General features: G+C 40.3%; 1 protein-coding gene and 1 long non-coding RNA gene across 10 annotated transcripts in view; both read left to right on the plus strand.

The window, feature by feature from the left end:
• The window catches only part of LOC146506472 (ADP-ribosylation factor-like protein 15), a 112,888-nt gene that overhangs the window by 33,040 nt on the left and 54,735 nt on the right, over nt 1–25,113 (plus strand). For all 9 annotated transcript variants that reach the window (XR_014877095.1, XM_085179214.1, XM_085179212.1 and 6 more), the window contains 2 exons: nt 12,431–12,575; nt 13,968–14,027. Coding sequence is in view for 8 of the 9 variants with exons in the window: in XM_085179214.1 (XP_085035340.1) it covers nt 12,431–12,575; nt 13,968–14,027 (205 nt within the window). In the remaining variant the exon portion in view is untranslated. The remainder of the gene's footprint in view (nt 1–12,430; nt 12,576–13,967; nt 14,028–25,113) is intronic.
• LOC146506474 (uncharacterized) lies at nt 16,428–23,634 on the plus strand. Its single transcript, XR_014877097.1, has 2 exons — nt 16,428–19,453; nt 19,791–23,634. It is a non-coding gene; the product is annotated as an uncharacterized LOC146506474 (long non-coding RNA).

Raw genomic sequence — 25,113 nt, forward strand, 5'->3', positions numbered from 1 at the left:
CATTTTTGCCTAATTGACTGTTTTGATGCAGTTTTTTTCCCCCCCATTTTGTTTCTGAGGGAGCATGGATGCCACCCCCCACTCACTACCCTTGATGAGGAGAACTTGGTGGGCTTTCAGCTTCACCCAGCAAGAACCTTCCGGAGGTCCTTTGATGGCAAGAAAAGCCACTGGAGACCTCAGGGGCCTCATTGGCCTCCATTTATATATCAGCACATAACACTGCATTTTTGATTCCTGACAAGAAATGAGTGAGGAGGAAAAGTAACGTGTGAATGGCATACTGTGTGTACGTGAACATATGTGCTATATGAAGTATGTGTGTCTGCAGGGTGGTGCTTTTATTTTGTGTGTGTGTGAGGCTGCAATGAAAGGGGGAGCCCAGGGACCCACAAACCACATGAGGGGTCCCCTAATTTGCATAATTAACTGTTGACACTAACTGTGCTTAATGAAGGCCTATTGAAGTCATTGACCCTTTTACACAGCCAGCCCCTGGGAATGAGACAGAAGCTTCTCCGGCAAAGGTTAAAACAATGTGTCTGGTTAACGTCCGACAAACGTGCCGAAACGCCCCGAACTCTTATAGATTCACTCGCTGGATAAGGTTACGGCAAAGAATGACCTGTGATTTGAAATACCTCCAGATGGTTGGCTTTGGCGTCTCATCTCGTGTAGTTTTCTTAATTTTATCCTTTTAAAATTTGTTTTCAGTAAATATTTGCACATGTTCAGGAATCACTGCCTTATAGGCCTTTGCCACACTTGACGGATGGCATCAAACGGTCACTGAGCATCATTTCATTCATTGTTTCTTTCACAAATATTCAGGTCTGATTACCGTTCTTACGTCTTCATCTGCTCATTTGTACTAACAATTATACGGCTGTTTTCTTTTTTCCTCTCATCGTCAAGACTCTAAGCAAAGAAATTCTGAGCATCCAGACATTTAATTAGTTATATTTTTATTTTATTTTATTTCCAAGGACATGCCCAAGTGACCTCAACAATTTCATAGTCAGTATATTTATGGGAAACTTGATGTGTTTGGGTTTCTCACGTCTGTTATCACTATCCAGGAGGTCGACAAGCTGTGTGAAATTAGTGATAAGCCACTCTTTCTTTCAATCTTTGTATGTCACTATGGCTCAGGTTTATTTTTTAGTACTGTTCATGTGTGACTCATAATTAAAATAAAATAAAATCAAAATTAGCGAAGATTCATAATAGCAAATGTTCAGGTATTAAATTGCCTGAATCGTATGCTTACAGGCTTTTTAGGATAATGTTGTCATTTCTTTGTATAACTTTGTAAAGTGTATGATTCACAACTTCTCTTCATAAAAACCTATAAAAAACCCTTTGAAAATAAAGAATAAAAAATAAATACATAACACCAGCATCTTAAACAGTTAATTTTTTCCTATAAATACCACTTCTTGTGTGAGCTGTGCCAGTTAAACACACCTCAGCAGTGATGAAGTAAGAGAGAAGAGTTGTATAGAATGAAAGCTTGGCTCTCTCACTTCTAAAACCGTAGATAAAATCAGTTAGCATGAGCTTTGTTGCTTCTATTAATAGGAAGGATGTAGAAGGGAATCACAGGTGCATTGACATTTTACATCAGAAATGACATTGTACACTACTACAGTTTTTTCTTATAGTATTTGCAGTATATAAAATGTCCTATTTTTTTTTCCTAATGATGCTTTATCTTGAGGTTATGCAAGGAGAAAGGAACCCAAGAAAGCCTGGCCATTTTTCATTGTGTATAAGACCGAATGGGATTTTGTGGTCAGCTTGTACCTACTTTGAGGTGGTCAGCGATACATGTAATTGTATAGTATATTGTGTATGCATATGTGTCGTGTCAGAATTTTGGCTGTAATGTGTAGTTCAACAAGATGTCTTAACCAAACCCAGACAGAATCAAAGGGATTGTTGCTTGCTTTCTGACGCTTCACTGCCTTTCACTATATTGCCATGTGCAAAAGTTTTTGTTGTTGGGCAACACTTACTTGGATAAATGGAAACTGCAAACTTCTCAGTTTGCCACTGCTTTTAAGACCTGTTCTGCTGACATGTGTGAGTTGTAAGCTCTGTCAAGCACACACGCTCAATCTGGATGCAAGATATGAAAGAGGTCTTCCAGATCTGTGACAGCATGAAGTATGGTTTTCACAGATGTTAGGTTTCCACATAAATTTAATGATGTTAGTGTCTTCATTTTTTGCAGTACTCATCATTCATGATCCTTATCTCGGTGAAAATATTCTGTTTTCTCTTTGGCATCACTGCTAGTGCCACACCTAGGGTTGTGATCCGATAGCGCTTCCCATTTGGATTCTGTTCCTGTTCAACACGGTACAGAGAGTTGTGTCTTACAAACCACACATTTTGTAATAACTTTACTGAAACTCTCTGTCCAAGTCCCCGAATGAACTCTGTCACATCACTGCACGTCCTACAGTGGCGTTTAACAAGAAGGAATTACCACAGCTTAAAGTTCCATTGATCAGCTTCCTATTTTCAACTTCTTAATCATGTCAACATTTCGCATCATCTGCCGATCCACTCAAGTTTGGGCTGTAAACAAGAATTAAACTAAATAAGAAATGTCAGTATTGATTAATATAGCCAGAAGAGTAGATAGAATCATGAGTTTTAGTTATTTGTAAATTCAGTTTCTTGCAATTTGACCTTAAGAAGATTTAATAACGGGTTTCAGAAAGCTTTGGATTGCATACTGAGTTTAGATTACATCATTAGCCACAACTACATTCATAATAAGTAATGTCTTTTCTGTTTTGTGGGTTAAAACACCTCCATTTACCATCTTTGGTAGATCTCGCACACTAATCCACACACTTTGTTATCAACAGGGTCAGGCTGTTAATATCATCCCCGTGGCTGGGCCTTGTTTGTGTCTTATGATGTGAGGACTAGTTCAGTGAAACAATATTATAGATATATTATGATTGTTGTTGTGTTACATACAGTCTATATAAAAATCGTCTCGTTCTGATGGCTTTTAGTTTTTTTTTGTCAAACCGGAGCCATGAAATGGCTAATGGGGAAAAGTCTTTTACATTTAACAACAAACTTGAAACGTTCCCACACGTTTTTCAGGGAGAATGGGGGCCCTAATTTTGCTTTAATCAACAATCGATTTAGTCATTGATACATAAATGCGGTATGAAAATGAGCTTTAACTGATGAAAGTGAGAGGAGTGCCCTTCCCATCCACCCATCCTTTTTATGTCTGTGAGATGGGGCGCCCCCCACCCCCCTTGGTTCACGCACACTAGTTTCAGGGCCTTCAAAAGGGGGCCCCTTAAGCTTTGATCCTCTATATGGGTGCAGAAAAACATCTTTTTGCCCTACGCTGTGCCCAGGATACCAAAGTTTTTGCCGCCGCAGTATGCTAATCGCTCTCCCCAATTTAGAAGATTTATTTACCGTAATGGCGCCCAGTGGAACCCCTTCAACCCCCTCATTTCTGTGGCCTCCTTATCTACCCTCTGGATGTCCCATGGAGTAAAGGTGTCCACTGTGAATGCAACTGCCTTGCCACCACCTCACCCTTATGCTTTCTTGAACAAAAAGAGAAGAACATGAAAACAGTCCCATGGGTGGGCCCCTTAATGCTGTCCCTCTTATTCTCAACCTAATGTAATTTTCCAGTAGATGTCATGAAACACAGAAGCTCCAAGGTAGGCTCCAGACAGATAAATGTGTCGGCTGGGAGGGGGGCTGGGGGTCTAGAGGGAGACGCTGTTTGGATTATATTATTCCTACCAAGATCTTACAGATCATCAGATCTTTCAGACAATCTTAATCCATGTTTTGATACGAATTTAGTGATTGCGGTTACATTATCAATATCACTTGGACTTGACTTTGATTCCTCATCCACCATTTCTAAGCAGCAATAAAGAAATTACATTCATGTAAATGAATTGCTTGCTGTGGGTCAAATGTTTGTGCATGTTTGTTGAGGTATTTCCTCTCTTTGTTGTTATATATATATATATATATATATATATATATATATATATATAGACTTTTTTTAGTCATTACTCAATATTATTAATAAATATATTATGCAGAACACCTTTTTTTTTTAAAAGTAATGCAGTACATTACTTAATTACTTCCAGGAAAAAGTCATTTGTTATGCTACTCGTTACATTCCTTTCAAGCATGAAGGCATGAAGATTAAGGACTTTGTTAATAAGGGGACACGTCTGTATTCATCAAAAACAAAGTGTAAGTATTAAACTGTAGTGAAAGTGTTCACCTCAGGCTGCACTGTGACCCACGCCTGGGTCAAAGTGTGGAACCCGTGCAGTGCTGATCAGTCCCAGATTCTCCTCAGGTGAACTCTTGCCCAGTTTGTTGCGAGAGACTCTGAGAGGGAGAGAGAGGAGATGTTTTTGTTTTTCTTTCTTTTCTTTTTTTATAGTAGTTCAGTGGCTCAATAGAAAATCTTTGATAAACTAAACGAGAGCTTGTTTTTCAGGCTTTGTTTGTAGAAAATGAACATAAGATTTAAGGCAGGAAACGCAGGCTACAAAAAGCATCTGTAAGAGCTGTGTCACAGTGACTCTTGCAAATGTTATGGATGCTTGAAAAGCATTCAGCACTGCAGAACTATCATGCTTTTGTGTTTCCATCTCTTGGGAGATGGTGTTTTTATGGGGGGGCTTAAACTTGAGAACATACCCTGTTAATCATAGCGTGTCTATGAGGTAATTGGTATGAATCACTGAGTCACATCTTCCTCAACACAGATATTCGAGTGTAGACCACTCAGCCACAACATTAAAACCACTGACAGGTGAAGTGACTAAGAGTACTCATTTTGTTGCCATGCAGTGTTCTGCTGGACATTCATTCGGGTTTTATGTGACACATGCCACCCACCTCATGGCAGCACCACTTCCACACAGCGGCTGCTTCCTTGAGTGAATACATCCTGCCAACAAGCAAAACTGTTCAGGACCGTGCAGCCTGTGGCGTATACCCAGCTTTCAGCGCAAACATCCACCACTGTGGAGTTCTCGTGTTCACAACCTTAACGGTTTAGTGTATGTGGTTTAGATTTGCTTTAATCTAACAAAAGTCCTTAGGAGCCCATTGAATAGTTAGCTACCAATTTATCATCCGCAGAAGTTCAGAGTAACATTTTAATGCAATAATTATACAAGAATGTTGACCACAGAACTTTGATATTACTTTGATACTGTGTGTAACCTGTTGTTCTAGAATTTCTGTCAGTACACTACACAAATAAATTGTGGTTATTGTTTGAGATACAAAGATCAGGGCCTTTGCAATGGCTATGGGAATGGTGCACATTGTATACTTTGTGTTTGTTTGCATATGTGAACCACAGCAGCGGGTACTTACTGCCACATCCAGATGGTGCTGGAAACAAACAGGGCTACGCTGTAGGACCCCTCAATAGGACCGTCTAGACTGGTCCCTGACCAGACAGATACAGCCTCCCATCAACTTAGCGTTTGTCAGATTTATGGTAATGGTCCTGCAACAGTCTTCCTGTCAGTGACATCAAGATTTACAGCACTGACACCCACCCCCCACTCCCTGCCACACACATACACATATATGCCATCCTCATTTTGAACACTCCCTTTATCCCACACACTCCTACAAATGCTCCCTCCCTGCCCCAGCCTCTTTTCTCACTGCATCCTTCTTTTCTTAGTCCCTGCTCATTGCTACTGGAAAACTGATAGCCACCAGCAGGCCTCGTCTATACAGCTTGGAGTTGTGGAAGTTCTTGTGTGTGCATGTCATTGATGTTAGTCCTCACGTCTCCTTCTCTAACTGGATCAGGAACCCCAGTGGATAAAAAAGACCCTCTCGGGGTGGCAAACCACCCAAGCCCCCTCTGTTTCCTCAACAAAAGGGTGTGTCAGGGTTTCCTGTTAATCCTCTGTGATGAAGCTTGAGTGTTTTCGGGGTGTTGAAGCAGGGAGGAGTGGTGGTGTAGAGAAGCCCGGGGGGTGTGTGGGTAAGTTAAATTGGTGTGGTTTGGCGGTGACTCAGAGATACTGAGCTGTGGAGATTTTAGAGGGTAAGGAGTAGAGGGGAAGAAGGGATACATTATTGGTGGTGGAGTGCAACTGGAGGACAGACAGAGAGCCCCATGTATGCGGATTAGCGTCTCCCCCTCTTTCATGTCGGTGTTTTTGGGTGGTAACCTGATCCCTGGGCTCTAGCACTAGTGAGCCCAGTGGGAAAGGCTTCCTGACAGATATCCCGTCCATTCTCAGCCCAAGTGTTTTTCCAAGGCTGCTCCTCTGCCTTTGATCTGGCCTTCTCCTCATCCAGGCAGGGTCACAAGCTACCATGTCAGGCCAGATAGGAGAAGGCTAACATTGGAGCTGCTTACTGAAAAGGGGAAGTGAAGTGGGGGGGAAGCAAGTAGATGTTTCAGTTTGTTTGTCGAAGTTGAGATTTATAGTCTAGACATATCTTGGTTGTTTTAAAACTGGACTCAAGGTTCCAAAGAGTCTGTCACGTTAACTTGTTTAGCCAAATTAATGAAGGGATTTCGCTTCTGTTCGATAGTGGCAGGCAGCACCAATTAGTTTTTCTCTTTCTGTGTTTGCTGCCATGAAACTGAATCTCAGAATTGGTGGAAATTTGATACATGAAGGTTTTAGAGCCATTTCTTGTTACTTAAGTTACATTAAATGAGTTGGAGCAAAGCTTTGCCCTTTCCTTTGCTGTGTAAAAGATGTGGTATGTTCCAGCAAAAAGCTGGGGGGCGCTCTAACTTCACTCTTTCTGTGTATGTGTGTGTGTGTGTGTGCGCGTGTGTGTGTGTTCTAGCTTGTCTCCTTGTCCAGACACCTTAACGTCAGGGCAATAGTGTTTGAGCTCTGAAACGAGGGCCAGACAGACAGAAGTGGGATGAATGAATTGGGTAGCGGGGGTGATAGGGGAGAGAGACAGAGAAAGTGAGAGAAAGAGAGTGGATGTTGCTTTCGAATAAAGGGATGATGTGCCTGCAAAACGGTGACAAGCAAATCAGCTTTAAAACAAGACCTCCCCGTAAACACAGAGACAAGCAGGCATAATGGGTTGTGGGTTGTTTTGTCGACTTAAGTAAGACATGGTCTACTTCACCAGACGGGATGTTGAGCTGGCGCAGACAGGGTCATCTTCTTATTGCTGTATGTCTGTCATTTCAGTTCAGCAGCCTTCTGAGTTATTTTGTTTTAAGCTGTTGAAGTCAACAGTAGACATATTCAGCATGCCCTGCATCAAAAACATTCCACACAACTGGATGTGTATTGTCGAGGCACATGGAACGGGAGCGATGCGTATCCCCCAAATGTTCCAGTGTACTCTTTCAGTGTGTGTGTGTGTGTGTGTGTGTGTGTGTGTGTGTGTTTGTTCAGGGATCTATTTCTGATGCGGGATAATGAATGGCACCTGTTTAGTGTCCTTAACTGGCCATCATTTTTGAAGTGCAGTAAATCTTGTATTTCATCACCCGTAGCTACAGTTGAAAGCATATCAGAGTTCTCACTGCCAAATCCACATGGCATTTGTTTTTACTTGCAATTAAGGTATAAGAAAACAGTCGTTCGTGCTTGTGCTGATAGGCATAATGCTGGTAGCACCTTGTCTGCACCAGTGGAAGAAAATCCACTGCTATGAGAGGCATGTGTGGTTAGAAAAATGCCAGTAACACTTAAGCATGCCAAATTAATGGTCAGAAATATGTGCTATGTTATGAAGCAAAATAAAGGGTGGAGCATGGTTTGGTGTGGTGTGGTGCAGACCCAGGGCTGAAGCAATCTGTGATTTTGGAGTAACAACAGTCTGCAGTAACCTAGCATGGGAAGAGTCCATTGAGTAGCCTTGTGTGTCTAGCACGTCTCTCTCGCCCCTTAACGAGAATGGCATGCAGTGCGCCCCACTCACCCCCTTTCCTCACTGTACTGAACCACACTGTGTCCCACTGTTTCCCCCCCCATCCAGCTTCAAAGTGGCAAATAACAACAACTGAAGGGGGGAGAAGATGAATGAGGATGAATGAATGCAGCCATCCACCCACCACCACTCCCATTTTGCCTGCACACCCTCTCCACCTCCCTGCTTCTCCCTACACTACCTTCATACCTCACAGCCTGCCTCTCCTCTCCACTGCAGGCCTGTGTTATGACTGTAGTTGGTGTGTTATTACACACATAGCTGTTAGCACTGCTCCTCCATGGGGACACCCATATAAAGGACTGTCATTTCCAAAGGTCAGGAGTGAGCCCTGCACGCAAGTGTTGTCCCGACACTTAGTCTGGAGGAAAGAAAAAAGAAAAAAACCTGCTTGCCCATACTCTTTGTCTGTTTGTCTGCAGTGGGCATGACTACTGAGGCCAGTGTCTTGGGTGTCCTTTCTGTTTGTTTTTTTTCCCTCCTCCTCCTCTCTTCTATCCTGTCCCTTCTGTTGTACCGGAAGTCAGTATGCGCAGCTTATGTGTTTGCAGCCAAGGGGGAGGCTGCAGTTACTTCTTGGTATGTCTGTGTGTTCTGGAATACCAAAGGCTAAATGTGATACAGCAGTTTTTAAGCAGGCATTATTATACTCATTAGCACCATGACTGTGATGAGTGCAAATAGTTCCGACTTACTCACTGATGAGTAATCTACCTTTCAACATGGTGTTTTACATGCTTAATGGGCAGGACAGGGGCTAAAAAGGGCACTTATGCATCAGCTTGACAGATTTTCTTCATGTATAATTTGCTGCTTTTTCAGCCACTTTTTTACTTACTCCCTATAAATCAATCTTATTTCTTATTTTATCACCTTATTTCCAAAGGTTTACAGAATTTTCATTCTTTTGTCTCCCCAAACTGTTTTTGTTTTTTATTTTTTTTCAAAAACACTAAACACTGGATAAACATTTTCATCTCTTACTGTATTTCTTCAGAATATTATTGTGTCTGAACTTTTCTGGCAAAGCATTTATGTCAGATTTTGGCCAACCATCCTGATAAAAATATTAAGACTTAAAGATCGTAAGGATCCAGAAAGATTGGTAACCATTACTGCGTAGTATTTATTTAGCTGTCATGAGTATTTCTGTAGCAGAATTAGTTGATGCTGCACACCTGTTGAGATGTTTTAGCAATATGCAGAAACCATACTTGTTATGTAGATCCAAAGATCCGGTTGAACAGAATAAGTATGAAATCAGCGTTTCCAAGCTGGCATATTTGATTTCTATGTTCTCTGTGTCTCCTTTGACAACACTAAAGTTTAATTTAATAACTTCAACAAGATCAAAGCTTGTCCATACAAACTGAAAGCTTGTTGGGAGCCTCAATTTGGAACATGCTGTCATGCCACTGCCTATTTTCCGGTCCTGTGGTGTCTCGACAGTAGCAAGAGAGTACGAGAGTGAAACATGAACTAGTCTTCTGTGGGTATAGCGGCTTTCCTCTATCCCACATTTATTACCTCTAAAAATACAAAGTCATTTTCTAAAAAGAGCCTGGCTCTTTTTCCATCCAACCACGTCAGGTGAATTTACACCATGATAGTTTATGTGTCACTGACAAAAATGTTTTCATTTATTAGTTGTTTTTCCTTTTCTTTTTCTTTTTTTAAGTCTATCTGAATCCTTTAGTCAGTGGGACCCTTTGCCTTGATCTTTTTCAGTCCCGATATCCATGTATATATCATGTGTTAACCATATGCAAATGCACAAACTTGAGGTCAGGAGGGTCTGTGGAGACATTGTTGGAGTGCTCGCTATACCATGTGGTGTGGCTTTGAGCATTATGTGAAGTAAAACATTGGGAGGAAAAAGAACTGCAGCAGTTTTCATACATCATTGTCCTTTTAAACTCTTGATATGGGAACCCCCCATTATTTAGATGAGGCTAAATGCTAATAAGCTCAGTGTCTACTTGAGCTATGCTCTGCTGCCAGGAGGCCTAATTGTGTCACCCATTAAAAGTCTTGGCATCTTTTTAAAATTGGAGGCCTGGGGAGCGTGGTGTTTCTTTTTCCATTTTTTTTCTGTCATGCATCTTTCTCTTGAGGAGAAAATGCAGCCTGGCTACATCTTCTGTGATATGATTCTCATTTACATAAAGCCTAGCTAATCAACTTTCACAACAACAGTGAGGTAATGTCTAGGCAGGTCTTTCAGGAAAGCACAACTAGAACATGTCCAATCCTATAAGAGGCAACTAATCAATAGAGTCTATATAAAATGCTTGTCATTCCCAGAGTCTTTTGGCAGGATTGACAAGTGGCCTCGTAGGTTTTATTTTTCATGAGTTTCCGTAGATGTTTTCCTATATCAAAGTACAGGTTACTGTATGGGTCAAATACAACTAAAAACTCAATTTATACTCTGTGTGTATAAATACCTTGGAGATTTATGGAAATACTCATCATTGGACAATCTCTGTGATTGTGCTCTTGGTCTCAGTGACACATTGAGTATGTGGTTGACGGGGAGGGGCATGTCTCGAAGTAGGCAAAGGCCTTCCGACATATTTATTTTTCTCCTGTGAGCCTTTTGAGCAAGCTCTCCTCGTCAATCTTGAGCTGTCAAAGAGGGCCAGAGGTGGGAGCTGCCATCTCTCTCTCACAGGGGCCACTGTGTACATGGGGACCCCAGGGTCAGGGCCTGGATGCTCCTTTAGTAACTGTTGTGAAATCACAACTCTCTGGTGGGAGTAGTCCTCTCATTCTGCTCCCGCAATGGGGCAGCACCCCGATTCAATGGCTTTTTAAAAACAATGTTTACTCCTGGTTTAGCAATTATTTCATAGGGCTCGGAATACTCGAGTTATTCAACTCAATATCTATTTGTACCTGCTTGAGTTCTTCCATCTTCACTTTCCTCAACCCTTCTTTTTAAACATCAGCTGTCAGTCCTCTTGGCTGACAGCTGGGGTAGTTTTCACCTTCTACAGAAACCTGTACATGTGGCTTCAGAGAAGAGAAGAAAATAACCCAATCAAACCAAGTTTGTACATGTGCTCTTCCATCTGACACGCGTGTGTTTCTGATCTTACAGTTTTTCTGGAAAAGGAGAATATTTCCTGTTTGAGCAGACTGGTGGGTTCACCAAGGAGTCGGGGGGGCTCGGGTTGCTCAGCCGACGTCTGGTTCTGCTGAAGCAGATTCCCCACATCTCCATCAAATGGCAGTCCTGTTTTGGCATGACTCTGAAAACTGACCCCGGCAGTCATTGATGTCTTGGGCTCTGTAGATGAACTGAGGCTGAAGCACTTGGTTTTGTTCTCCTCCAATTTAAAAGTGGCAATGGATGCATCTCGTAAAATTGCTCTTTTATTGGATGTTCATTTGCTTCTTTTAACTTGAGATAAAAAGTCTTTTACAGCGACTTAAAGCCGGAATATACAAACATACAGACCTACTTGAAAACTGATGATGAATATTTGTTTATCCTCTCATTAGTTTAACTGCTTTTGCCCACCGAGGTATTCTTTTTCTGATGGCACACCTGGACAGCGTGCACACAGATGTGCAGCAGTTCATGTAGACTTGCGCATGTTTTTACTTCTTGTTAAAGTCTCTGAGCGCAGCAACAGTGTGTAGAGGAGGGTCGTCCTTTGACATGAGCAGTAGGAAATCTTGTGTTGATGTTCTTGTACTTGAAATGTGATATCGTAGATGGATAGGAGACTGTGTGCGTGCGTGCGTGCGTGCATGTGCATGTGTCTGCCCTGCCATGTCCAGACTGGTTCCTGTCTTGCTAATAAAAGAGATCTCTTTTTAGTTTTGGATACTGATCTCCCCACACAAGTTTAAAGTTCTCATTCACGGTTCACACTGCATTTGCCCCTTAATGTCTCACAGCAGGCCCTCAGTCCCAGGCCGTGATTCATGGAGTGACAGGTCTGCCTCTGGCTGCCATAAGGGCCCAATCAGACAAGGTTTACATGCAGACAAAAACGTGTTGGACCAGCACTTGGATGCATGCATCTAACCCCCTGATTGAATATAGTTTGTCAATGACATTTTCTCTATGTGGCATGATTAAATTAGATCGTACATGTAAAAATCATGGTAGTATCATTCTTTGTCATGGTGAATTCTTTTTTTTATGAAGCTTTCTGCTCAATCATTTGTATACTTTTTGCTCCTTGTACATCAGCTGCACGTGTTCCCTATACTCGGCCTGTTTTTTCACGAGGTGTGAATTTTTGTTTTGCCGTATGAAGACAGAAATTCCTGTGAGAGTTGTCATGCAGTTATGGAGGCAAGAATTTATCCTAAGAACTGTTTTGATTGCAAATGCAGAATTATAGCGGTCCTCCTTCCAATTCCCTATCCCCCCCCCCCCTCCCCCAATCGCGTAGAATTGTTTTCCAATGCATTCATTGCTTTGTATGCTTTGTTTTAGTGTTTTCGGGCACTGTGCTGTAAAGGACCCCCACCGCCGAGACCAGAGTATGATGTGGTGTGCATTGGCCTGACAGGTGCTGGAAAGACCAGCTTGCTCTCACGCCTCTGTAGTGAGAGCACTGATGGCATAGTTCCTACAACAGGTATGTGCTTATAAGACATGGATCAGTGGAAAAGAAGGCATAAAAAATTAAGCATGCACCCTCTGCTTTTGTACCTATCTCCCTTCGCTCACATGTGTTCTTGCAATCTTTCTCCTTTTTAGTCCTTTGTGATTCGAATCTGAAGGACATCATGTTCTTGAAACAGATAGATAGTACTATTCAGGTATTAGTTTTCCAATAGAGGAAGGACTTTTTCCAGTCCCAGTGTTTGTGCCAGAATAGATGTCAAGATGTCACCTGCCAATACTTGTTTTTTTTCTTCTTCAATCAAGTGGCAGGCTGGTGTTATGTCTAGAAAAGAAGGAGTTTTCAGGGTTTGCACATCATTCTTGTGGTAGTCAGCACTCTGCTTTCCATATATGTAATCCCTCAAGAACCCTGACATTCCTGTCTCCTTCCCGGGCTTTGACAGCAGCAGTGTTGAGCTGTTGCAGAAGTCCCACTTTAGATTTACTCTTTTTCCAGGAGAAGCTAAATATAACGTAATTCCCAAATGTGCTGCCTGTAACAGTTAGTTTGCATTTTTCTGTGTCAGGGGGTGTGTTAGGTGAGTGAATAGCTCTCTGCGCCTGCTGATGAGTAAGCCTTAATAGATAAATTAGAAAATTAGTGTTCATCTCTGAAAGCAGATTTAGCTGTCAGCACTGTCCATCTGCCAAATGTACAGAGGGAAGAACAGGAAGGCCAATAAAGGGGGAACTCTCCTGCTAATATTCTTACTTCCTGCTTCACAATTGTGCACTGTTGTAATGTACATAGTGATTAATTTAGATGCTTGTAAAATCATAATCTGCTTTCAAATCTCTCGTCCTATTTGTAAATGTTGTCAGGAAATGAATTCCCACCAAGACAAGTTAGCATAATTTGAGCAACATTAAATTTGCCCTTTAGTGGGTTTCTCCACTATTTCCCGTACGCAGCCGCATAAACAAACCACATAATACACGATAGTACTTAGTTGTATCCTCCGCTAACCCCAACATAGAACAAAACACTTTTCTGTTTAGCTCTTCTTGTTTTTCTGTTTTTCTAAAACTGGACCACACAAAGTGTTTTTCTTTCATGTTTATAACACAAATATGTTGTCAGTCCTGCGTGTGTTCACCAGCTGGTTTGGAAAAGGTACACCAAATATCCCGGGGAAACCTAATGATAAAATTGATTTCTTTTTCTTTCCTTTTTTTCTTTCTTTCTTTAAAGAAAAAAAAAATCCACTTTCTCACTATTGAAAAGTAAATGGAGCCAGCATTCCTAAAAGCTGACTCTCATCACTCCTAGCATGTGCTGGACACACACACACTGACACAGAGGGAAGTACAATTTCTTTAGGTGATTACAATGATGGATTTTCATTGTTTTCTTTCCTCTCAGGTTTCAGCATCAAAGCAGTACCGTTTCCAAATGCCATCTTGAATGTAAAAGAACTTGGAGGTAAGAAGTAAATGCAGGAATTCAAGTTTGTAACGTCTGTATTAGATGAAATGGAGTGAGCCAGCAATGAAATGCTGTGGGCCATCGTAGACATTAACAGGTTAACTGGCCACTGTAACTGCATCATGTGATTATTGTGATTTTCTGTTTTCTTTGTATTACTGTGGAGTCTTTACCTTACAATATAAAGTGGGCAACGATTATTGTGCCGTAATGAATGTTTTCTTTTTTGAAATCCGTACTTTATGATCTGTTTACCCACCAAACTATGACCAGCTTCTTTTTCCAATGACATCATTGGAATATTTTGTTCTTCAATTACAAACACTCATATGTTGTACAAAAGTCCATATGTGACCTGTTAGATATATACTTTAATGGTTTTTATCCACAATAAAATTCATTCTGTCGTCACCCCATCTCTTCAATTGAAATTTACACAAGCGGGCACAAACATCAAGAATGGGGAAAAAATGTTTCTTTTTGTGTCCTGTAGCATGACATCTTTCAGACACAGACGTGTGTGTGTATAGACGTCAGATGTGTTAGTGCGTTTGTTTTTTGGTGTGTTTTAAATTTCCAATGCTGAACAACGTGCACCGTATTATTCCTGGAAATGTACAACACTCGAGGAAGCCATTAAGTTGAGATGAGGAAACCTGAGGTGGAGGATGGGATAAATAAACAGAGCTAATGCAATCGAAGTCCTTAAAGAGAGCCTTGAGAAATAAAAGGAATAGATTGTTTTGTAATTTCAGTTTCCTGTGCATGACAGGTGCAGTGCATATTTTCAAGGATCACCCAACTTAGGCATTTGAAAAGATGAAGCACACACACTCACACAAATGCAAAAAGAGGCACTGGGGGGGAGACCACCAACGAGGGAGCTACCAAATTTGGACAGAACGCATTAGGGTTTTTTTTTTTTTCAAAAGAGGTTTTTCTGGATTGGGTCAAAGCCAGTCTGGTGGTAACAGTGGTAACATGATTGTGGTTGGAAAAACACTGGTCCCACGGATGACACACTTGATTTAGAGACGTTAGTATAGGCTGCCACCACAGAAAAGCGTGATGAAATCTGTTCTCTCTTTCTCTTAGCCCTTCTGCCTGAACACTTACTCCCCTGCTCCTTTCCTTGTAAATACACAGAGCACAGGCAGTTGAGTGATTTATGTTGCCATCCGATATGGATGTATTGGAGACGGTAAAAACAAGCACATGTTTTGATGCCTCTACTAACTACCCTTTTTCTTCTTTTTCTTCTTCTTTTTCTTCTTCTTTTTCTTCTTCTTCTTTCTTCTTCTTCTTCGTCTTCGCCTTCGTCTTCGCCTTTGTCTTCTAGGATATTGGATATTGTGTGTAAGAAAAGGTGTTGATTTTCAGCCATTATGTTTTCCCTGCACAGGCATCCACCTTTTCTTCCAGTTGTATATGACGCAAATATATAATTGGAAGAGTTTGTGTTCTTGCATAATTTTCCACTGGTCAGTTTTCATGCAGAGACCCTCAGAGTGTCTTCTGATTATGGCAGGCTTGTTCTGCACAGTTTGAAACTTACTCAACACTTCCCACTTCTGTCAGTATTCTTTTATTCCTCCCCTCTCCCTATGGCTTTAAAACAAGCAAACATGCCTGCTTTAGTTTTATGTTATTTTGCACTGCATCAATGATGCAGAAAAATGATACAAGATGTGACGCACAGACATCAGTGTTCCTGACCCCGAAACCCTTGTTTTACACAATGCCTCTGTGGCTTGTTCTCTTTACTCAGCCCTGACTAAGGCAAGAGAAGACGCTCTTGTTGAGAAGTGTCAGGATGTGAAGCACTTCCCGTGTATTTCCTTCCCATGCCACCGGAAAGCCTATTGAAGATCAGTGAGGTATTGACGCTTAACAGTCAGAAAGGTAAAGCTAGTTTTGCGTATTTAGGTGACGTATGTGCCCTAGGTCAGATGACCTGTTTGTCAGTATTTGTTTGAGTAGAGCACGCAAACCATTTAAAAGACACAAAGTCACATAAAACTTCCTCACAAAAGCTCAAACATTCAAGCTTTTTATTTTTTTATGTGCTGTTCTTCATTTCCTTGGTTTTGTAAGTCTCATTATTGCTCAACCCTTTACATCTGGGAGACAAAGGTAGTTTCAGCTGAACTGGAAGAGGGCATATGGGAGTATGTTAAGGTCAACATTTCTGGCACGCATCAAAATCTTTCATAAGTTGAACTCGTGAACATATGAGGAGAATACAAACTTGACATTATCAGAAATTGTCCTTTGTCACGTGTAGCAAGCAGAAGGAGATGTTTTGCATCAGTTCTTTTGCTTTTCTTTTTCTTTATTTCTATAGTGCCAAATCACAACAACGTTCACCTCGTGGTCCTTTTATATTGAAAGGTAAAGACCCTACAATTACACAAAAAAACCTAACAATCAGGTTAAAGATATTCCATGCAGCTGATTCTGACATTTGCACGCACAATCACCTTCATTGGGTAATTTCTAGGAAAACTTCTAGATCTGGCATAAATTCGAGCATGGTACAGCAAAAGGAAACCAACCAGCAACAAGTCAGTTTGTGAAAGCTTTTCCTACATAGATATTCAACAATTAACTATAAGTGTTACTGCAAGATAAAAGCGCTTATGAACCAAATAACTCCGACCATGTAAAGTTAGAGTGCAGTCTCACTGAGTGCTGAGGTGCATTGTGTGAAAAGACTCTGCTGAGACCCAGTAACTGCTGAGTTAAAACCTTCTCTGCCATTCACATCAGCACAAAAGCTCTGTACTGGGAACTTCATGACATGGGTTTCTATCGCCAAGCAGGTCCTCTAGGACAGCGGTCCCCAACCCCCGGGCCTCGGACCGGTACCTGTCCTTGAGTCGTTTGGTACCGGGCCGCGAGAGTTGAGGCTCAGGTGTGAAATGTATGGTTTTCAGGGTTTTTATCGTTTTTCAGCGTTATTTTGTTATCGTTTTTATCGTTAACTCGGTTTTCCTGGGTCTTTTCACGTGTGTTATGAATAAATCTTCTTTTTTTCGGTACCGGTACTAGTTTTATTTTGTTGTATTTATCCGCGACACCTTAAAGGCCGGTCTGTGAAAATAATGTCGGGCATAAACCGGTCCGTGGCGCAAAAAAGGTTGGGGACCGCTGCTCTAGGAGCATATGTATAGGTGACCCTGTCATTTTGATTATATGGTGTTGTACTTGGAGTTCGCTTTAAAATAGAAAAGGACTGGAATAGTAGATCCACCTACATGGTGGATCCGTGTATTGTCACCAGGGGATAGTATCAAAATATGCAGAAAACAAATGAGCTACGCTTATTTGTTTGGGCTGTTGTTTGTGCTTTAGCTTAGCCTCCACTACAGAGAAGGCAGAGGTCATAATGTACGTGTGTTGTTTTGCGTGGTGAACTCTGCTCTTGCGTTCCACCTATGCATGCTATCTGTGCCTTCAGGCAGCACAGTGTTGTCTTTATTTTTTCTTTGTTCTTTGTTGCCAGTAAATCCGTACTTAAAGCATAATTAGCTTGCATTTTACTTGACACCCGAATAAACTTTTTTTTCCCAAGGCTTCTGTGCTTCTGCATATTGGCGAACCTAACTACTAACATTAAACTATAGCATGTGAACTGCATGTGACCTACAGTTCAGTGCTGTGTCTGAACTCTTTCTACACGTAGCATGGGGCTCTGGAGCTGATCTATCCTGGCAACGTGCTGCTCACGCTGTAGATTCTGTGTAAATGCCGCATAAGTCTGGTTATGCATTTTTAAATCGCCGTGCTTTGAGTGCACTGGACCAGATTGTCATATCTACAAAATGTACTATAGAGTAAAGACACAAATCAACCTTTGGGAAGGCATGCCCTGATGGATGTTACCAGGCTGGGTGATATGTTTGTCTGAGTCATGCATTTGTTACTGACTTATTTTAATTTGTTCTCCTTTTCATCCTTAACTCTGATTTTTGTCTTTTCCTTCTGCCTACCATACCTTCTGATCTTTAAAATTGTCTCTGTGTTGTGTTGTTAGATGTTTTCAAGAAAAAAAGACCAAAAAACTCCCCAAAACAATGCCTCACTTTGTTTTACTCCTGTCAAGCTTCCCTTATTGATTTAGACACATTGTCTGGCCTTGATAAAACACCCTGCTCGTATCAGACAAGGCTTGTCTGTCGTGCCAGTCAGTGTATTTAGCTTGTAAATAACTTCGTAATTTCCACTTCTATGCAGGATTGACAAAACATTGCTGCGAGAAGAGTATGACAGGATGAAAGGACAAAAATAAACACATCCAAGCCTGATTTAACTCTAACCTGGAGAAGATGAATCTGAATAATTTGGATTCCACCTCCGATCAAGCTATTTGTAAATTAAGATAAATGTGCATGGAAAAAGAGCAAAAGTGTGATCTCACTGCAGAGTCTGTCTGCTCTCAGAGGCGACAAAATCCAAATAATCTTCTGCTCTGTCTTAGCTTTTTATTTAAATAGTGACACAGTCAATCAGTGTCATCAGTATGCCATGCTGTATTACCCTCTCGGGACTAATTAGAAATTATAATCAGGCGTTAAATAAATAAATACCCAGAGAGAACTGCGCCTTTTTAATTCTAGGATGGAAGCATGAAGAGATTGATACTGTTCATTTATTCAGTGGACAACAACACTGCAGCAAAACTGCATCATTTTTTTGTACTTATCTTTAGTCTGACACACATTAGCTACTGTGCCAGGTATGAGGATTAGTTGGGAAGGGCACCTCCAGTGTGTGTGTGTGTGTGTGTGTGTGTGTGTGTGTCTACATGTGTGGACAGTGATGTGACGTCAAGTCTAGACGGGCCATTTCACAGTGTGCATTCATGTCACGCAGGGACAGCTGATGAAGTGACCCTAATAGTCACAACACACTGCTGTTGTTCTGTAGCGATGTGGCTGGGGTTAAGAATTTAGACATTTGATTTGAACAACAGCGGTGCATCTTTGTACATGCAGAGGTGTTGTTAATACGGGCTGTAGACTATTTGAAACAAGGCTTTACATTACTTTGTTATTTTTCATTACTATACATTCGCTATTGGTGATAGTTAATGGATATTGATTTGGTGTATGATTTTTAAGTTTGACCTTTTATTTCTAGATTAGCATGTGTGTCTGTGTGATCATATTAATGACTGTATACAGGTGCTGCATGCATCATTATTATCATATAGTTGAAAAAGAAATCCCAAAAAAGGCCTTAATTCTTAAAGTTCCTCTTTCCAAGGTAAAACAGTGCAACCATAACATCTTAGTAAGTAATAATAATGGTTGTTTATTTAAAAAATACTACAAAAGTAGTTTATTTAAATAGCATTTGGAGCCTTGCCCAATTTTTTTATGAGTAGGATTTTATCGGCTTAATCATGTGTATGGTAAATGGTAAATGGCCTGTATTTATATAGCGCTTTACTAGTCCCTAAGGACCCCAAAGCGCTTTACATATCCAGTCATCCACCCATTCACACACACATTCATACACTGGTGATGGCAAGCTACATTGTAGCCACAGCCACCCTGGGGCACACTGACAGAGGCGAGGCTGCCGGACACTGGCGCCACCAGGCCCTCTGACCACCACCAGTAGGCAACGGGTGAAGTGTCTTGCCCAAGGACACAACGACCGAGACTGTCCAAGCCGGGGCTCGAACCGGCAACCTTCTGGTTACAAGGCGAACTCCCAACTCTTGAGCCACGATCGCCCCATGTATGAATAAAGTACAGTTACTCATTCAATTTTTGCCATTTGCCAATGCACATTTGGTGCACATAGGTGAAGATTTAGTAGTTAATTAAAATTACACAGTGTCTGTTTATGCCTGTAATTGGTAAGATGAGGAAAACGATCACTGCAAATAAATAGAATTTAGAAGCACTTGTAATTGTTTTCTCATTTTAGAAGCAAGTTTGCATTCATTTATCCCTCTAGTGTCAGTAGCCCCAAATAATTTAATGTTGCACTCAGTATCACCCACTTGGAAAAGCTGTGGAGTAAATAAAAACGGATTTGCATTGTTCAAAAATATTTTGTAGACACATTTCTGCTAAGGACAGACACACTTCAGTTTCAGGTGAATGTCATGCAGGCTATAGTAGTGGGATAGATATGAATCACTGTTAACTTCCTTCACAAACAATGAATGATTCAGCATATCATATTAGTAAAATTATATTCATGTCATAACATTATATACATACGAATATGCACACATGCTGTCATTTCTGGAGTTTAAAACAAAGTATTTATGTCAGTGTCACTAGTATGTCTCAGTTGAGAGGACTACTGAGATGTAGATGTCATTGATCATTTTTCAACATGAAGTCTTACCGGTGTAAAGGGGCACCATTTACCCAAACCTGTGATTTACCCCCAAAACCTGAAGTAGTTTAATCCCCTAAACCTGTCCCAGTAGTTCTTGGCCAACCCACTCTCCACAGAACAATGGAGTAACTAGGACACAAGTGAGATGAGATGAGATGAGCAAGACAGATTAACAAGACAGAAAATTTAACAGCCAAATTTAGCTACCAAGCGCATCTCTGAACAAAAACACCACATAGTAGTTACTACTGACCATATGCGGTTCTCATTCCTATCAAATATCCCCACTGTGTGTGTAAATTTACCCTGAAAAGAAGCTTTTGCTTTATGTGGGGGGAAAAATCCAACCACAGTGAAGTAATTTGCATTGCGTTTAAAGCGGATGATGGAAGCCGCAGACTGTTCTGGTTTTGGAGTTCTGAAGTCTGGAGTGTAACCGATCTGCATTTGAAGCCTTATTCAAGCATATTACCTTCCTTCATGTTCATTGTGGTTAAATGGTGGATCAGAAAGAACTCATTCGCATCCTCAGGGTGCTCTGGGAACGCCAACTTTCGAGGTTGAAATTTCTGAAATATTGAACATTTTCAGTATTTCAGAACCCGTAGATCAGAAACAAGCAAGATCATCTAAATATTTTTGTTCATATTAGTGCAGGAAACTGTTTGTGTAAGAGGGGTGGGTAGTGTCATATAAACATCAGTGGCTTGGTGATTGATTATTACACTTTGAACCACTCACATTACTTTTCCATAACCGTAAACAGCTGTGTCAGTTACAGTGGCACATGATGAAAATGGCTCAGCCATCGAAGACCAGGGTTACACACCCAAAAAGGAAAGTTTCTGCCAAAAATATTACATATAAAAACACCAGTCAAATGATTGCTTATAGTAACATCTGCCAAATTATTGCATACAGTAACACAGTCATTTAGGATATTTTGTGAAGCTGCATTTCTATAAACAATTGCTGTTAATTGTGTGCATAAATGAAAGGGATTAATGTGTAGGCTGACAGATGTACTGACAGTGGAAGTGTTTTTTACTCCTCACTCCAGTTCCAGCCAGGTCATTCCTTAGTGAAGTAAGCAAACTTTATTACAACAGCTTTGCTCAACAGTCCCAGCAGGCTCACTCGTCACTCTGTTGTAGCCGTTTTCCTCAGTCTCTGGCACTAGCATAACTTCAAAGAGGATTGCTTTCCGGGATTTATTTTTCAAAAGTTTAAGACCTAATACTGAGTTTTTGTTTAAGGTGAAAGCTGCCACAAAACTTAAACCAAGAAGCAAAACTATTTAACAAGTTATTGCTAAACCTGACAGTAAATCTGAGACCAAAACAAAAAGATCAAGCCCTCACAGTAGTCTTATTTACACCAAAGGAAGTATAGGGTGGCAGGGTTTCAACTGTTGAAATGTATTGTTGAAATATAGAGCACGGCATGCTGTTTGAATTTGTGAAAGAATTCATAAACACAGGCTATTGAATGCAACAGAAAGAGTCTGAATTCAAGCTGCTTTTAATTTTTGCTGCGTATTGACTGCTTTACGTTTTGCTGGCATTTGCATCCAAGTTTTGTTCATTAATTAAAAGTCAAACACAAAATCAGAACATGCTGTTACATGTTTGTACAAATGGCAAATGTCTGCTTTTCCCACTTTCTCCTCTAACGGGGATCGTAACTCAGACAGAATCTTAATTTTGCCGTGTTTTTACTTTTTTGCTTCAGATGGTGTCTGTAAAGTGTAACCACTGAATACTTCAAAATAAACTGAAAAAGTGCACTACTTTCTGTCACATTGAGACTAGGATTTTACAATATTTTGTAACGCAAGGAAAGTTAATTGTTTAAGGAAGATGGAGATTACTACAGAAGGAACAAATGTGTATTTTTACCCTCCACTAATCTACAGATTCTTTTTCTTTCTTGATGATGAACTAAATGTAATTCTATGGTCTTTGAAATATTAAAACTAGTCAAAATGCCCTTTTTAGAATATCTTCAAACCCAAACTGGCAACTTAAAATAGCCTTGTTTATCACCACAAGCAGAACATTAAGTATCACTAGTGAAAAGTTAGAGAAATATTTGCAGAAATATGACAGAAAATGGGTTGATTGATTAAAAAAAAAAGTTATTTATTTATAGATGATTAACTAATTAACTAAACAGCTGACCTTTTCAGGTCAAAAAGTTCTGACATTTTAATAAATTCAAAAGCCTAGACCTATATCAACATTCATTGTCAATAACTTTGCAGAAAGAATGTGAAAATGTTTTATGCGTGTGAAGAGTTGGCTGCATTAGTAATGCATGATAACTTTATAAGTGTTTCACATAAGTGTCCTGTTGCAGTTGGCTGTGCATGTGCAATGAATCATCAAATGCATGCAAAACACAGCAAGTGTTCATACAATATAAGTAAGGATTCAGATTCAAGGTCTTTGGGGCATGAATTTAAGATTCATGGGTCCCAGACCTCAAACCATGCATACTTTCATATGTTTTATTATTTTATGCAGTACATGGAATGTGTTAGTACTTTCCTTCCTTTTTGCTTTAGCCTTGCGTGCTGCAAAAATGTGCACTCGCCAAACAAAAAAAATATAACGAGTCAGATGTGTTATCTAGCCGTTTAATTTCTGAGAAGTGACTCTGATGTCAGACTCATAAAAAAAGGTGTTTCGCTAGTGTAATTTATTTTATTTATTTGGGGGGTTTTTTAGAAATACTGAAATCGGAATGCTTGAGGTGTTTAGGGAACATCTGTAATTTTAGCTGCACTCCCCACTACTACCAGAAAATTCCCAACATGTGTGAAATTGCAGCCAAATTTGGGCAGACTAAAAATAAATGAAGTGGTCTCCCCAGCAACTCAATTCCTGTCTGTCAAAGCAAGTGACTAATACAAGGTCAGTTTCCATTTCATTATTTAGAAATGAATGTCTTGGCTAGCATTTGTTTTTGTCCCCGGGCCCACTTCAGGTGTTTTGCATTTATTACACACAACTACATGCACGCCATTCACTAAATGCATCCTTATGACTATTCTCTTTTAAAAACCTAAATGTTATGTGCTTGTTTCTGTCTGTTATGCTTTCATAACAACCAATTGGCTTCATATGAGGTGTTCAGGGAACACTGGTAAATTGGAGTGTCTGCCAGGTGATTAGCATTTATGATTTGTAAATTATACAACAGAAAATTGCAGACATTACACTTTCCCCTGTGCATTGCATATCTATTTGCATGAACATTGGTCACACACGATGTTTGGGCACAACAGCTTGGATCATTTGCAAATGTAATTCTACTGCTATCAGCAAGTGTGCAATCAGCTCTTCCTGAAAGGGAACATTTGAATGAATGAGAGCTGAACCAACAGATAATAGTGTGAGGGCAAGTAGAAAGGATGTTGAACATTCATAGAAATGCAAATTGTAAGTTAAATTAGAAGTAAATGGGAGGCATTCAAGGGAAGACAAATAAAATTGAAAAAGGAAAAAGTGATAGTATTCAGCTGTGAATTCTTCTTCTGTAGCACCCAACAAAGCATACCATAAGATTTGACATCACTATGTGATATTCTTTCAACGAGCTGATTAAAAGGACTCAGTTCAGATGTATTGTTTGTCCATGTAATTTGTCACGTTCAGGCAGGGAATCTGTCATATTGGAGGCAGGCATTTTAATGTTACTTTTGTCAGGTTTTACACATGGAATAAGTGAGGCAACAAGCAGTCCAGTTCATGAGTCAAGACTTGACAAGTTCACTAGGAGCCGTGACTGTTACTGACATGCTATTTTTAACTTCTCGTGATACAACTTCCAGCTTGTTATGTCTGCTTGCAGTCTAAAACTATAAAATGTGTTTTTAAATGATTATTCTACGTTCTTTTTGGTGGATATAAATAAAAGCGATACATGAAAGTTGTCAAAAACAGAGAGGAAAAACAAGCAAAGAGATGGTCTGGCACACCGATGGTGCACTTTTAAAAAATTAATCATATGAGTAACTTCCTCCAAGAATCATGACATCATGTTTGCAAATCCTGCTCACAGACCAATAGGTGGCAGAAGCTGCCAACAAGATCCGACGAGACATGACAGACATTCCACCATTTCCAGGCAAAGTTGAGAGAAGCTTCCTAGTCAATCTCTCAAGTGCCACTTTGTCTGATAGCTTTCCACTCTAGTGAGAGGTGTGAGTAGAAAGAGTGGGGGAGGAAGGAAGAGAAGGAGAGCATGAGAGAAAGGAGGTAAATGTCACTGAGTGCAATTCGTGATTTTTAAACATTTGCCTGCCTCACAGTTCGTCACTTCTTGGCAATTACCTTACTATGAGCAACTATAACAAAATAACAATTCACAAGATTGCAAAGGAAGGAACCTCACCAGATGGAGAGGGATAATTTTACATCTAAGTACATCTTCTACAAGCAAGTGAACATACTTGTGTGTATAGTGTACACAGAGACAACAACTTTATTGAGCGTGTAAAACAGACATTTAGCACCTGTTAATAGAAAACATGTGGAAAGGGCAGTAATCATTTGAGTGAATACATTTAAAAGTGTGAAACCAGACAACAGCTATTCTTTTTATAATGTGATGTGCAGTAAAGTGTTGGTGGAACTTCAGCTTTTTATAGATTTCATATAAGAAAGGGATTTGTTTAGGAAAAACAACAACCTTTATGTGCACTTTTTTGAATTTG

This window comes from Neolamprologus multifasciatus, chromosome 12, assembly GCF_963576455.1.
Source record: "Neolamprologus multifasciatus chromosome 12, fNeoMul1.2, whole genome shotgun sequence".
NCBI lineage: Eukaryota > Metazoa > Chordata > Actinopteri > Cichliformes > Cichlidae > Neolamprologus > Neolamprologus multifasciatus.